Genomic DNA, 15,039 nt, shown 5'->3' with positions numbered 1-15,039 from the left:
ATTGTGTTGGCCTATGCATTGAATGCAAGGGCTGCCAAAAATTGGGAGGCACTCCAATGGCCCTTGGAAGAGACTTAGAGGGCCTCATAAAAAAATGTTCCCATTAGAAAGGAGCGGGTCTCCTATACTTGGAATGTCCATGCACTAAGTGTATGGGCTGACAAACATTTACCCCTGGGGGTATACATGAACATACTGTATATATATATTTTTTTACGGGCATCATAAACACCCTTTAAAAAAATTAGGTGGGTGTTGCATCAGAAGGAGGACAAGAGCAAATAGCCAAAATCAGGAAGCGTGTACCCATGTGTGGGTGTTAAGAAGTGCATGGGAATACACCTCCCAAAAAAAGGCACTGGATTTGAGTTTATGTTATGCTGCTATCATTTGGTGGTGTTGAGAAGTCTGGCCCAATCCAGCCCTTGTTCATTTTTATAAGAGTCAGCCTGTCTGCGGATGCGCTTATTAGTTATAATTCCACCAGTGGCACTAAAAACCCGCTCTGATAAAACGCTAGCGGCAGGGCAGCCCAGGACCTCCAAGGCATAGAGAGCCAGTTCATTCCATGTATCCAGCTTGGATACCCAATAATTAAAAGGCACAGAGGAATCACGGAGGACGTTGGTACGGTTGGCAAGGTACTCTCTCAGCATCTTCCCAAACTTTGCACTTCTTGTGAGAGTACCCCACACCTCAGGACCTGTGCGATGGGAGGGTCTGCGAAAACTGTCCCAGAACTTTGACAGTGTTCCCCTGCCTCTACTGGATTGCATTTGTGTCTCTCTCGCCTGTACTCCTTGGTTGTCCAACAAACTGTCACCTCTGCTGTCAGCGTTTTCAGATTGGAATTTTTTTAAAGTTCCACAACAAGGGCCTTCTGGTACTGCCCCATTTTTGTAGACCTGTCCGCCCCAGGAATAAGAGATATAAAGTTTTCCTTGTAGCATGGGTCTAGAAGTGTCACCAACCAGTAATGACTGTCACCCAAAATTTTGTGAATGCGAGGGTCATGTTAAAGGCAGAGTAACAAACTCAGCCATGCGTGCTATACTGCTAACAGGCAAGACTTCCGTGTCCTCACCAAGAGGATGACTGACCATGCTCTCCTCCTCCTCTCTGTCCTCTGGCCATCCACGCTGAACAGACGGTATGACAGTTGTGCAGGTAGTACCGTCTATAGCGCATGAAACTAGCTCCTGTTTTTCCTCCTCCTCCTCTTCCTCATTGTCACCCAATCCACGTTGGGATGAGATGAGCTGGAGCAAGGAACCATACAGGGTGATTACACACAGCCCAACCTCATCGTGCTCCGCCTGCAATGCATCCTCTTTGATTGTGAGCAGAGAGTGTTTCAGAAGACAGAGAAGCGGGATGGTGATGCTAATTATGGCGTCATCGCCGTTCACCATCTTGGTGGAGTCCTCAAAGTTTTGGAGGATGGTACATATGTCTGACATCCATGTCCACTCCTGAGGTCTTATGTGTGGAGTCTGAACTGAATTCCGATGGCCTTGTTGATGCTGGTACTAAACAACTGCCCTCTTCTGCTCACAAATCCTTCCCAACATCTGCAGTGTAGCGTTCCAACATGTGGGGACATCACACACCAGTCTATGAACCAGAAGCTGCAAATGCTGCTGAAACACAGCAAGGGTGGCGGAAGCTGTAGGTGACTTTCTAAAATGGGCAGAGAGGCGGCGTACTTTAACAAGCAGATTTGGCAGCTCTGGGTAGGATTTGAGAAACCGCTGAACCACGAGGTTAAGCACATGGGCCAGGCATGGTACGTGTGTGAGCTCGCCTCGCCTTAGAGCCGCCACCAGGTTCCGGCCATTGTCACACACGACCATGCCTAGCTGTAGGTTCAGAGGTGTGAGCCACAGATCTGCCTGCTCTTTCAGAGCTGTCCACAACTCTTCAGCATTGTGCGGTTTGTCACCTAAGCATATTAGCTTCAGCACAGCCAGTTGCCGCTTGGCTGAGGCAGTGCTGCAGTGCTTCCAGCTTGTGACTGATGTGGTCATTTCGGAGATGGAGACTGAAAAGGAGGACGAGGCTGAGGAGGATGAGGTGCAGGAGCTGTAGAATGTGGGGGAAACCCTGATTGACCTAGGGCCTGCAATCCTCGGCGTCAGGAGGACATGTTCCGTTGCAAGGTCTGACTGGGTCCAGGCTTCCGCTATTTTAACCCAGTGTGCCGTCAGCGAGATGTACCGTCCCTGCCCACAAGCACTTGTCCATGTGTCCGTGGTTAGGTGGACTTTCCCACTAACTGCGTTGTTGAGGGCACGGCTAATGTTTTGGGACACGTGCTTGTGTAATGCGGGGACGGCACACCGGGAGAAATAGTGGCGGCTAGGGACCGAGTACCGAGGGATGGCCGCCGCCATCAGGTTGCAGAATCTATAAATGGGAAAGTGAACAGCTCTTCGGAGTGTCCAAGTGTGGGATCAGTTGTCTCTGGGCACTCGGCATGGTGGGAGAAAGGAGGTTCAGGGTGAGGAATATGCGGTCCAGACTCACAGCTACTGAGACTTCACCGTGTGGAAGACAAGGTGGTGGTGGCTAAGTGACTGGAAGCATTATTTGCTATCCAACCAATAACCTTTTGACACTGCTCTGTGTTCAATAGTGGTGTTCTGCGGTCCCCTATTAATTGGGATAGGAAGGTCGAGCGAGAAGATGTGGTTGTTTGTTGTGGCACAATTTCAGCTTGCCCACGGCCTCGGCCTCTGCATGCACCATCATCACCATCACGTCCAGTTCCCCGTCCCTTGCCACGTGCCTTGCCCATTTTAAATGGAGGACAATATCTTCCATGCTCACAACAAATGACTGAATTTGGAGCGAACTGATATGTGATCCGTGTGACGGACAAACCACAGTTTTAAATACCTGGTCTGTAGGTAACTATTTTGAACAGCAAACTGGTGTCGGTTGCTTCACTGACACACTGAAACAAATTTTTAATGGAGGTCCGAAATGGCAGTATTTTCTGAAAACGTATATGTGATCCGTGTGACGGAGAAAACACAGTTTTCAATACCTGGCATGTAGGTAACTATTTTGAACAACAATCTGCTGTCAATTGCTTCACTGACACACTGAAACTAATTTTTAATGGAGGTCAGAAATGGCAGTATTTTCTGAAAACGTATATGTGATCCGTGTGACGGAGAAAACACAGTTTTCAATACCTGGCATGTAGGTAACTATTTTGAACAACAATCTGCTGTCAATTACTTCACTGACACACTGAAACAAATTTTTAATGGAGGTCAGAAATGGCAGTATTTTCTGAAAATGTATATGTGATCCGTGTGACAGAGAAAACACAGTTTTCAATACCTGGCATGTAGGTAACTATTTTGAACAACAATCTGGTGTCAATTGCTTCACTGACACACTGAAACAAATTTTTAATGGAGGTCAAAAATGGCAGTATTTTCTGAAAACGTATATGTGATCCGTGTGACAGAGAAAACACAGTTTTAAATACCTGGCCTGTAGGTATCTATTTTGAACAGCAATCTGTTGTCAATTGCTTCACTGACACACTGAAACAAATTTTTAATGGAGGTCAAAAATGGCAGTATTTTCTGAAAACGTATATGTGATCCGTGTGACGGAGAAAACGCAGTTTTAAATACCTGGCCTGTAGGTAACTATTTTGAACAGAAAACCAGTATCAAAAACTTTGCTGACACACTGAAGAAAAAATTTAATGGAGGCCAGAAATGGCAGTATTTTCTGAAAACGTATATGTGATCCGTGTGACGGAGAAAACACAGTTTTAAATAGCTGGATTTTTAGCGCTGTAATATGGAAAGGACCTGGCTGTATTCTGCAGTGCCAACAAGCAAATGGCGCAGAAAAACGGTGTTCTCTGGATTGCTTTTTAAGCAAATAATGAGGATTAAGATCCAAAAAAAATCATTCCTGGCCCCTGAGATCTGGGCCTTTGTCTAGAAATATCTAACAGCAGCAGAAGGCAGAATTGGAATGGAGCCTCTTGTGCTATATGCACTGCAGTCTGCTATATACACTGCCTGCCTATATACACTGCCTGCCTGGTATCTCTGCAGATGGATTAGTCCTCAGAAGGACTGTTTGTTGAGATGGATATGTGTCTCTAATATAGTTTGGTACACCTACACTAACTAGAAACAAGCAAATCTCTCCCTAGCTCAGCAGCAGCTCTCCCTACACTGTCTGATTCCGGAGTAACTGTGACAAGCATGGTGGCGCCAGGTCTGGTATAGACCTGATGATGCTGTGGGGCCAGCCAATCACTGTAATGCCACAACCAACATGGCTACGGCATTACAGTGAGTGGTAGGCAATCCCTGCATGTTCATTGGCTCTCTAAAGAGTGCCAAACTTGCAGGGAGGAGACCCGAGCTCCCGCCGAGCAACCCCGGAAATACTCGGCGAGCTCCGAGCATGTCGAGCAGTGAGATGCTCGGGCGAGTACCCAGCAGTAGCGAACATGCTCGCACATCACTAGTAAACATGTCTAATGAAGCACAAAACGTGTCCAAAATACATAATTTATTTATTATTTAACGGCCTTCGGCTCGATCTCAGGCCATGGTGACTTGATGGATGAATGCTCTGTAGGAAGATCGATATTGTGGAAACCTAGATAGGTCCACCAGGGTCTTCTCCGCTGTTATCTTGATAGTATCAAGCCATCAAGGTGCTGGTCTTCCTCTTTGCCTTGTTCCTTCTATCCTTCTGACCATGATGTCCTACTTCAGTGATTCCCGTCTTCTTAGATGTGATTGTAGCACCCTGAGGATTCGGCTGCTACAGGGGTATTGCACCTCAACCCAGAGGTGTGATATTCCACTCCCGGGTAAGGATGGAGTGTGGAACTGAGCTCGGTAGGCTGCATGCACTACACACATCCCATTTCCGGGGAACAGACCAACGGTACTCCCACTTAGAAATGTGCAGGTACGACCGAGTCTGTTCCTGGCTGGAGTGGGAGGGGGGTGGTACATCCCAAGTAGTGTAGGGGCAGATAGGGGGAGCAGCCTGGGTAAAGATAGGAGCTCATTGGGTGCTGGTCACCTGAGCTCACACATAGAGGGAGTATTTAAGGTGGGCACCATCAAAGATCAGGGTCAGTCAGTCTGTCAGAGTGGAGTCAGTCAGTCAGCCTTTGCAGAGGAGTGAAAGAGAGCAGAGGAGCAGAGCGGCCTGAGCCAGAGTGAGAGAGGAGAAGAAAGAGAGACCCAGAGGGGGAAAAGAAAGGACTCTGAGAACCCAAATTCAATCCCCGGGTGAAGAGTCGGCAATAGGGTACCGGATCCCAAACTGGTGGGGGCAAAAGCACACCCTAGCCAGAGACCGGAGGCCGTGGGCAGCGTCTGCCACGGCCACCCACCACATCCACCCCGAAGGCAGACCACGTGGAGGGTCAGGGAACCCAAGGCCAAGGGTCTCCCAACAGAAGGCCCGAGGGAGCTGGACCTAGGTGGATCACTAGTGGGGACGGCCAGAGGAAAGGACAGAAGGAGAGCTCAGGGCCACGCTCCGGACTTGCTTGGGGGTTGGCTGGATCCAGGACCTGGTGGACGCAGCACGGCTCGGGTGGTCACTTGAAGCTGGAGTGACCGGAACATCAGCAGTGAGTAAATACCCTAAACTGCACAACCCGACTCTGTCCTCATTTAACATCTACGCTGCACCACCACAACCCCCATCCTCTGCACCTGACCCCCTGAGGCTATACCCCACCCGTTGGGGGTTATACCATCAAAAGCTGCACCAACACCATCAGCCTCAGCGGACCCTGCTGCAGCGGCGGCCGTAGTGACCGCAATACAACGGGTGGCGTAGTCGACATTAAGAACTTAATAACATCTGTAGGACTGCCACATACAACTGAGCTTGACACCCTGGGCACGGACCGGGTCACAGCCACTCGGAAGACTACAACTCCCATCTGATCCGGCTCCGGGTATTCCCCTAAAGAATATGGCCCAGGGGGCGCGTCAACTTTGGCGTAGTCGGCAGGATTACGTGCCCGCAACACCCGGGTACTGCGTGCCTGAAGAAAAGTGCAAGTTTACCTCAAAAAGAAGTCTCCTGCCGGTTCCGGAGGGTCCCCGCCATCGGACCCCATCACCAGTCGATTCCCGCCGGTTGTCCGCCATTAACAGCTTTTTCCCGCCATCTGCAGAGTTTCCCGCCACTGGGAGACGATTCCCGCCATTTCCAAAGGTTTCCCGCCTTGTCAGAGCGGACGCCATTATGGGCGTGCCAGAGGGTGGTGAGAGGCCGCCTCCCATCGTGGGCCAGGACCGAAAATGGCGCCAAAAGTGGAAACCGCCCCCACCAACAGAGACTGTGATGCTAGAGGTGTCTGTCAGCGTGAAAGAACAGCCCCTGGAGCTGACAGTCACCAAGTGGCCCCGGGACCGCCCTCGAAGTGGGAGGAGACGAAAGGAGAGAGCAAAGATGGGTGTCGCTTGGAGCAGTCTGGAGAGAGCGCACCCGGAGGCAAGAAGCCTGGAGAAGAGTATCGGAGGAGTTTACCCGGAGATGGCGAGAGAGCAGAGCAGCACCGGCCCGTTGGCCAGGAGCCTGCTAGAAACAGAGGAGGGAGAGCAGAGCAGCACCGGCCCGCTGGCCAGGAGCCTGCTGGAGACAACGGAAGGAGAGCAGAGCAGCACCGACCCGTTGGTCAGGAGCCTGCTGGAAACAACGACCCCACTAGGCTTAGTGGAGGTCCTAGCACAGCTCCCCCGAGACCGGGAGTGTGCACAGACCGCTCTGGAGGGCCTCGCAAGGAGGATGGCCCGGGTGCAGCGAGAGACGTTGGCGGAGTGGAGCCGTGAGATGGCCCAGCAGACCGAGACCTGTCAGCGGAGCACGCCACCCAAGACGAGGAGACAGACCGCCTCTGAGGATGGCGCGGGAGGACTGAAGGCCGGAGACGGCGCCGAGAAGGGAGCCGAACGAGTGGAGGCAGGTAAAGGGGACGTCTATACCCCAAACCGGGAAACCGCGTACCTGCCCCAGCTCCCCGTCGCAGAGCCCGAAGTCTATCCTGCCGTGCCCGTCGCTGCAACGTCACCGCCGCAGACTAGGCCTCAAACGGGAGCCGCGACCCCTGTGACGTCACACGCCTCGACCCCGAGCGTGACCAAGCAGGAAGTACCACCAGCCTGGTCGCAAGGCCTAGTACCCCCGGGCGCCGCAATACCAACAGCGCCCCCTACCTCCGCGGAGCCCCCGGCCTGGTCGCAGGGCCGAGTAGCCCAGGGTGCCGCCGTCCTTACGGTGCCCTTCACCTTCCAGATACCCCAGGCCTGGCCGCAAGGCCCGGGCAACCCGGGCGCTAACACCACCGCGCCCATAAGACCAAGAGTGCCGCATCTGGGAGAGGACCTGTTTGGCCAACACACGTGCCCGGATGGGCAGCCTTTCATCTGGCCCCAAGAATATCATGAACTGGAACGGCAGAGGAAGGCTGGGGCCATGTGTGCACCCCTGATCCCGGCTCCAAAGCCCGTGAAGAGGATCTCGCCCCCGCTAGAAGAGGCCCAATTTGAGTGGGACCCCACCGGAGAAGATCTCATGGGGTTCACTCAGGAGACTCGGGCAGCTGCAGCGGAGCGTGCTGAGTGCTGCCGCCAACAGCTCGAGGTCTTCGAGAGGGAGCGGAGAGAGAGGCGGGTCCGGGAACAGCAAGCTCAAATAAGGAGCGCGGAGCAGAAGAGCCGGGCCAGGAGAGACCCCCGTGCAGCGCATAGTCCCCGCACCACCGGGACTGTGATCAAGTTTAACATGCAGCATGGGTGGGGCTTCATCCGAGACCACCGCACCCCAGGCGACGTCTTCGTAACCAGGAGAGACGTTGAATCCCACCTACCGGAGGGACACAGAGGTCGTGACCTTTACATCGGGGACGAGGTCACCTTTACCCGGCACAAGTGTGCCAAAGGACCTTACGCCCTCCATGTGCATCGCCTGACGGAGGAAGAGCTGCGGTGTGAGGAGGAAGAACAAGAGGACCCGGACGGGTCTGAAACTAGAGTTAGAGGTAACCATAAAGAAAGAGCAGGAGGACGTCGTCGTTAAGTACAGCGAAGCAGAAGCTGTATATAGTTGCCCGTCGGGGTACAGTGAACTGTTACTGTAGCTAATGTAGTCCCCGTTGGGACCAGAGAATTGAACTGTTTACCCGTTTAACCCTTAAATCCCACTGACCGAGGACTGAGAGCGGTCATTCCTCCCTAATACCTGGCCGAGGACTGAGAGCGGCCACCTTCCCTTTTGTATATAGTTGCGCGTCCTAAAGCGCCCCCTACCGGTTTTATAGGAAAACCATTTTTTCAAGAAAAGACTGTCGCACTTTACCTGGTCACGCGTTGCACAGTGACCGGAGGAGGAGCAAGAAGCGAAGAAAAGTCTATATGAAAAAGTTTTATTGATATATATATATATACAATGTTTTATATGATGTTTTATTATGATGTTTATGCAAAAATTGTATGTTTTGGTGTTTTGTTCTTACAGCCCGAGGACGTGCTGTGGTTTACCAGGGGGGAATGTAGCACCCTGAGGATTCGGCTGCTACAGGGGTATTGCACCTCAACCCAGAGGTGTGATATTCCACTCCCGGGTAAGGATGGAGTGTGGAACTGAGCTCGGTAGGCTGCATGCACTACACACATCCCATTTCCGGGGAACAGACCAACGGTACTCCCACTTAGAAATGTGCAGGTACGACCGAGTCTGTTCCTGGCTGGAGTGGGAGGGGGGTGGTACATCCCAAGTAGTGTAGGGGCAGATAGGGGGAGCAGCCTGGGTAAAGATAGGAGCTCATTGGGTGCTGGTCACCTGAGCTCACACATAGAGGGAGTATTTAAGGTGGGCACCATCAAAGATCAGGGTCAGTCAGTCTGTCAGAGTGGAGTCAGTCAGTCAGCCTTTGCAGAGGAGTGAAAGAGAGCAGAGGAGCAGAGCGGCCTGAGCCAGAGTGAGAGAGGAGAAGAAAGAGAGACCCAGAGGGGGAAAAGAAAGGACTCTGAGAACCCAAATTCAATCCCCGGGTGAAGAGTCGGCAATAGGGTACCGGATCCCAAACTGGTGGGGGCAAAAGCACACCCTAGCCAGAGACCGGAGGCCGTGGGCAGCGTCTGCCACGGCCACCCACCACATCCACCCCGAAGGCAGACCACGTGGAGGGTCAGGGAACCCAAGGCCAAGGGTCTCCCAACAGAAGGCCCGAGGGAGCTGGACCTAGGTGGATCACTAGTGGGGACGGCCAGAGGAAAGGACAGAAGGAGAGCTCAGGGCCACGCTCCGGACTTGCTTGGGGGTTGGCTGGATCCAGGACCTGGTGGACGCAGCACGGCTCGGGTGGTCACTTGAAGCTGGAGTGACCGGAACATCAGCAGTGAGTAAATACCCTAAACTGCACAACCCGACTCTGTCCTCATTTAACATCTACGCTGCACCACCACAACCCCCATCCTCTGCACCTGACCCCCTGAGGCTATACCCCACCCGTTGGGGGTTATACCATCAAAAGCTGCACCAACACCATCAGCCTCAGCGGACCCTGCTGCAGCGGCGGCCGTAGTGACCGCAATACAACGGGTGGCGTAGTCGACATTAAGAACTTAATAACATCTGTAGGACTGCCACATACAACTGAGCTTGACACCCTGGGCACGGACCGGGTCACAGCCACTCGGAAGACTACAACTCCCATCTGATCCGGCTCCGGGTATTCCCCTAAAGAATATGGCCCAGGGGGCGCGTCATGATCTAAGTAGGCAAGTCGTAGCTTGGTGATCATTGTTTTGAATGACATGTCTGGCTTGATTTGTTCCAAAACTGATTTGTTTGCTCTTCTTGCCATTCATGGTATTGATAACATCCTTCTCCAGCACCACATATCGAAGGTATGAATTCTTCTTCCGTCTTTTTTCTTTATCGTCCAGGTTTCTCATCTATACGTTAGCAAAGAAAAGCACAAACTATGTATGAGCCGTGTCTTCATTGCTAGTGAAATGTTCCATGATTTGAATACCTTGTCCAATGACTTAATTGTTGATATGCCAATAACTATTCTCCTTTTGACTTTTAGTGTCATTGCAGCATCTCGAGTGATCATCGGTCCAAGTAGGTTGAAGTCCTTCACAACTTCCAGTTTGTAGTCGTTCATCTTAAATGTGTCCCAATCGAACCAGGCAGAAGACAATATCTTTGTCTTCTTTCTGTTGAGTAGCAGTCCCATGTTCGCGTTTTCCATCTTGACACTCCATAATAAGTCCTTCATTCCACCTAAGCCTGTTGCTATCAAAGTTGTATCATCTGCATATTTAAGATTGTTGATGATTTGTCCAGCAATTTTGATTTCTTCTTCCTGTTTCGGCAAGAAAAAAGAAAATAGCCTCTGCATTTAAATTGAAGAGAAATGGTAATAGGATGCAGTCTTGATGACGCCTCGCTCTACTTTGAACCTTGCCATGTTCCATTCGGATTGTTGCTTCTTGGTTGATGTAAAGGTCCCGTATGAGGCTGAGCAGCTGGCTCGGCACACCCATATCCTTCATGGTATTACAAAGTTTCTGGTGATCAACACAATCAAAGGCTTTACCGTAGTCTATGAAGCTAAACTAGAACTCCAAAACAAACCAAAAACACATAATATCTGTCATAGAGAAAAATTTAAATCCATACAGAAATCTCCAGGGAGGGGACATGTCCCCCTCACATTGAACATATGGGATTAATTGTCGCTGAGAGATACTAATTATACATAGTGAAGAGAGAAACAAATTAAAACAGGGGAGGTAGAGAGAGAGAGTGCTAAAACTTCAACCTCATGCAGTGTCAAGGTAGGGACCTCCAGCAGTGTCCAGCAGAGAAATGCTTGAGAAGAAAACAAGTTTCCCCAGAAAAGAGCTTCCTTTGATCAAAGAACTGCTCTGAGACTTTTTTGTGTCCAGATATGAATATTGGGGTTTTGCATTGATCTGATATTTATGGGGAATATATTTTCGGTGTCATAGCAAAGGGACGAACATCATGCATTCACTCACATAACCGTAGGGCCATTCTAACCCCTCCAACTTAATAACAGTCCAATAGATGGTGCTATCCAGGCCATCTTTAATCTCTATAGACAGACAAAATTGTGATAAGAAACATGACAACGATATCTACCTCCTGGGACCTCCAGGGGCAAAGATATCCTGTAAGTTGGGGATCTCAAAAAATTCTGAATGACCGAGCACATCCCACAATCAGCCCCCACACGGACTCATCAATGGGAGATATGTGGGTGTTGCATTGAGCTAATAAAAATGAAAGTTTGGGTCTCTGTCTTTGTTCATTTGGAAAGAGATAGTTCGCTGTGAGCATGTTCCATTTTTCTAGTCGGATTGCTTGCCTCTGCTAAACTCTGAGCCATTTTCGTGACATCAGGTTTTGTAATTTTCTTTTTGTCATTCCTTTTTATAACATGTAATGGTATATACCATATTATTTTGTTCCCATTTTGTATCATCTTTGTATTTTTTTTAGAAACACTGCCTACCTTTCTGGATTAGATCTATAAAATTTAATAGTTCTGTTCCTCTATAAACCATTCTCCTGAAGCCATACACTATTTGTAACGGGTGTCCAATCGGTCTGTATAAAAAATTGGTGATGGCAGCAAGTAGTGGTTCATTTTTTCTGTCTTGTTGTGCAGTTGACAGTGACCATACCCGGGTATATGTATATATATATTCCATACATTGGTATCAGAGGTGTTTAGTGTATACCATACACTCACTGTGAGTTCCCTAATAACTGGCCAAGTAGTGGAAACAGCCGCTGCCTTGTCCATCACTCTTCAGCCAATTGCGTAATTGTCCTGACCATTGGAGGCAGCGAAGTTGCGTTCCCTTGACAAACTGTTGGCAATGGTGGGATCTGTGGGATCTCTCTGGTGTCATCTGTGTCAAAGTGGCAACAGTGGTGGGACCTGTGGGACCCCTTCCCTGACTGTAATCTTTGACAATATCGAAAACACATAATAAATAGGTCTAAAACTGCATTATGAGCTAAATCTTGCCATATTTATTAACAGGGTGCAGGCACATTAGTGTGTCTGCTCCAATATGTTTCCATTTCTCGTTACCATTTTCTTCATTAAACAATCAAACTTGATTACCTGCTGTTCCACCTTGAATGGGTCTAGGTTTAGTTTCTCAGTTACATCACTGTTTGAAGAATTCAGCGTTAATTGATAACACTCTTGTATATCTGGAAAACAAAACGTAAGATGTCATAAGTAATCTGAATAATAAAAGTAAGATGTCTTTGATAAGTAATATGAACACTAATAATTATTTGTAATGTCAGGTGGGCATGCATTTTTTTGCTACTGTATATTGTTTTTATTATGTTGGAAACTGGATTTCAATTGACAAATTAATTTTCAATATGCTTTTATCCCTACAGAAATGGAGAACATAAATCTAGAACAATAATAACAGATGATATCAGGTAGTTGAAGGAAAACAACTTATTTTGGAGGATCAACTGAGCACTACCTGAGTGACCTGGGTGATGGTTGACACCATAGTTAATGTTTGTCCTGTTATTTTGTTGAAGTTCAACCTGAAGAACTAAAGTTTAAAAAAAAAAACGTATCTGAGCACTGTCATCATTTACACCGGAAATTTTACTTTGTTCCAATTACAATTAGCCTAATGTTTATTATTTTAACGAATGGAGCTATCCTACAAAATATCTTACAGTATTGCAAAGTATTTTCACTATTATGCCTCCCTTGTTCTTCTAATCCCCTGGACTCCCCCTTCCTGGGAAAATAACTCTAAATTCTTCAACCATAGCCTGATTTACAGGACATTAACCCTTATCAACCTGTTACGCAAACTCACACCACAAACCTTTACAAGCAATATTAACCTTTACATCACTATGTCGTATTAGTAAGGATTTTATTGTCTTCATTTTTTCTTACTATTAATCAACAAGAAAATAAGAAACTTTGTAATATATCTCATAAAATAAACTTGTTTCTTTTTCCTCCTGGACTTTCACTCTGTAAGCTCTGTAATCAGTGTAAAATCTGTATTCAGTGAAGACAGACTTTACATTATTAAGATAAGAGATGACAGTTGCTGCTCATAAGATTCTATGGAGAGGAGGAGGAGGAGGAAGGAAGAGCCAGAGGCAGATATAGACATTCTGCTGCAAGTCCTCCTGAAACCACAGTAACACTTTGAACTTTTAATGTTAGGCTACAGTCACACTATCAGTATTTGGTCAGTATTTTACATCAGTATTTGTAAGCCAAAACCAAGTGAGGAACAATCAGAGAAAAAGTATATTAGAAACACGTCACAACTTCTGCATTTTGGACCCATTCCTGGTTTTGGCTTACAAATACTGATGTGAAATACTGACCAAATACTGATAGTGTGACCGTAGCCTTAAAGGGTAAATGTAATTTCAGGAGAATATGCAGCAGAATTCCTGTGTCTGCCTCTAGCTCCTCCCTCTTGCTTCCCCATTGCCCCTCCCCTCTTCATAGAACTTTATGAGCACAGACTGTCATCTCCTATCTCAGTAATGTGAAAATATTCATTCTCTGAAGACATAGTTTACTTGGTAATTGAGAGTAAACGATCAGTCCAGGAGGAGAAAAAAAAAAAGTTCTCTCTGATGAGATATATTACAAAGTTTCTTATTTTCATGTGTACTATTGAATTACAAAATAAAAATTAAAACAATGGTTACTATTTCTCTACGTGTTACGAATTAAAACGGAAACATTTACATCCTTTGTGAATGATTTTAGCCATTTTTTCTGCAGTTACTTGTATGTTAAGGATATCGTATTTATACATAACCTATAATTATTCTCATGGATCATTGTTTTAGAAAGGTGGTAAAAAGTTTCATACCCAGAAGAGCCTGGAAGAGGTCACTTCTCAGCAGACACGTCACCTCCTGGAGGGAATCTCTGAGCATCTTCTGTCCAGATGCAGAGAGTTTGTCTTCGTAAGAACAGAGCAGGTGCAGAGCCCTCTGAGTATCTGTAGATCAGATACATTAATATATTATTGTACATATGAGTATACAGGTGATTTAGCAGGGCAGATGGCTACAAGAATGAATTGCATTTGACTGATGGTATTAGCAATTGGATGGGGTACAGAGCACTGAGAAAAGACTCTTACCTCTTTTAGGAGACATGTAGGCGTTGTTCATGACACCTGCAGCCTATGATGTTTAGGAATGAGGTGTCTTTTCCTCTACTAACACCAGAGCTGCTTCCTTGTCTGCTGCAGATCGGCTTCTGGAAAGTTTGTTTAGCGAAAGTAGGACAAAGTGCAACTGCAAACAGGGATCTGCAATTACTAGTCAGTGACTGCCCTGAACACACACACGTAAAGTCAAGACGAGGCCAGTTATGATTACTAACCACTGTATACACACAGCGTCCGCCTACACTAGGGTCATATTATCACTATCACTTCATATCAGTACTAAGTGCTTCCCATGACTGTGCTGATTGGTACTACTGCTTACATGGTATCACTTTATTTCAGCAAGTGCACACGATTAACACTATATCTGCAGTTAAATAGTATTTTTGGAGGTGACAGGTTATTTTTACCATGAATATTAATGGGTCAAAACAAGTATAATTTCTTTTTGCAACTAGTTTTGATCATTTGAATTAAAAATGCAAATAAAAACCAAAGCTTAAATAAGCACTCCCTTCAAAGATTTTATCTTTTTAATCATCATGTTATATTGCAATAATCATATTATATAGCACTGTGTACTTACAATTGCTCATTTTGCCTTTCTACCCAGTATTTTTTTCTCTTTTCTCTGCTCTATGTAGAAACAGGAAGTCACTTGTTCCGGCATTTATCATTCCCCTCATCAGCTCCTAACCCAGTTGTTCCACTCCTTTCCCTGCCAGGGACTTTTGCAGTGACTTATGACTCATACAGGGAAAATTGAGTTTCTGTTTCTACA

General features: G+C 47.5%; 1 protein-coding gene across 4 annotated transcripts in view; it reads right to left on the bottom strand.

Moving 5' to 3' along the window:
- DLG3 (discs large MAGUK scaffold protein 3) overlaps nt 1-14,377 on the bottom strand; it is a 363,030-nt gene extending 348,653 nt beyond the window's left edge. For all 4 annotated transcript variants that reach the window (XM_073640945.1, XM_073640947.1, XM_073640948.1 and 1 more), the window contains exons 1-3: nt 14,229-14,377; nt 13,953-14,084; nt 12,191-12,282 (exon numbers count right to left, since the gene is read on the bottom strand). In XM_073640945.1, the coding sequence (XP_073497046.1) occupies nt 12,191-12,282; nt 13,953-14,084; nt 14,229-14,259 (255 nt within the window). In that variant the 5' untranslated portion in view covers nt 14,260-14,377. The remainder of the gene's footprint in view (nt 1-12,190; nt 12,283-13,952; nt 14,085-14,228) is intronic.
- Nucleotides 14,378-15,039: the final 662 nt, after the last annotated feature.

The sequence above is a fragment of the Phyllobates terribilis genome, unplaced genomic scaffold (assembly GCF_046119375.1).
Source record: "Phyllobates terribilis strain yellow unplaced genomic scaffold, ASM4611937v1 Scaffold_7__3_contigs__length_470593459, whole genome shotgun sequence".
NCBI lineage: Eukaryota > Metazoa > Chordata > Amphibia > Anura > Dendrobatidae > Phyllobates > Phyllobates terribilis.
This window is presented reverse-complemented; position numbering and strand designations above follow the sequence as displayed.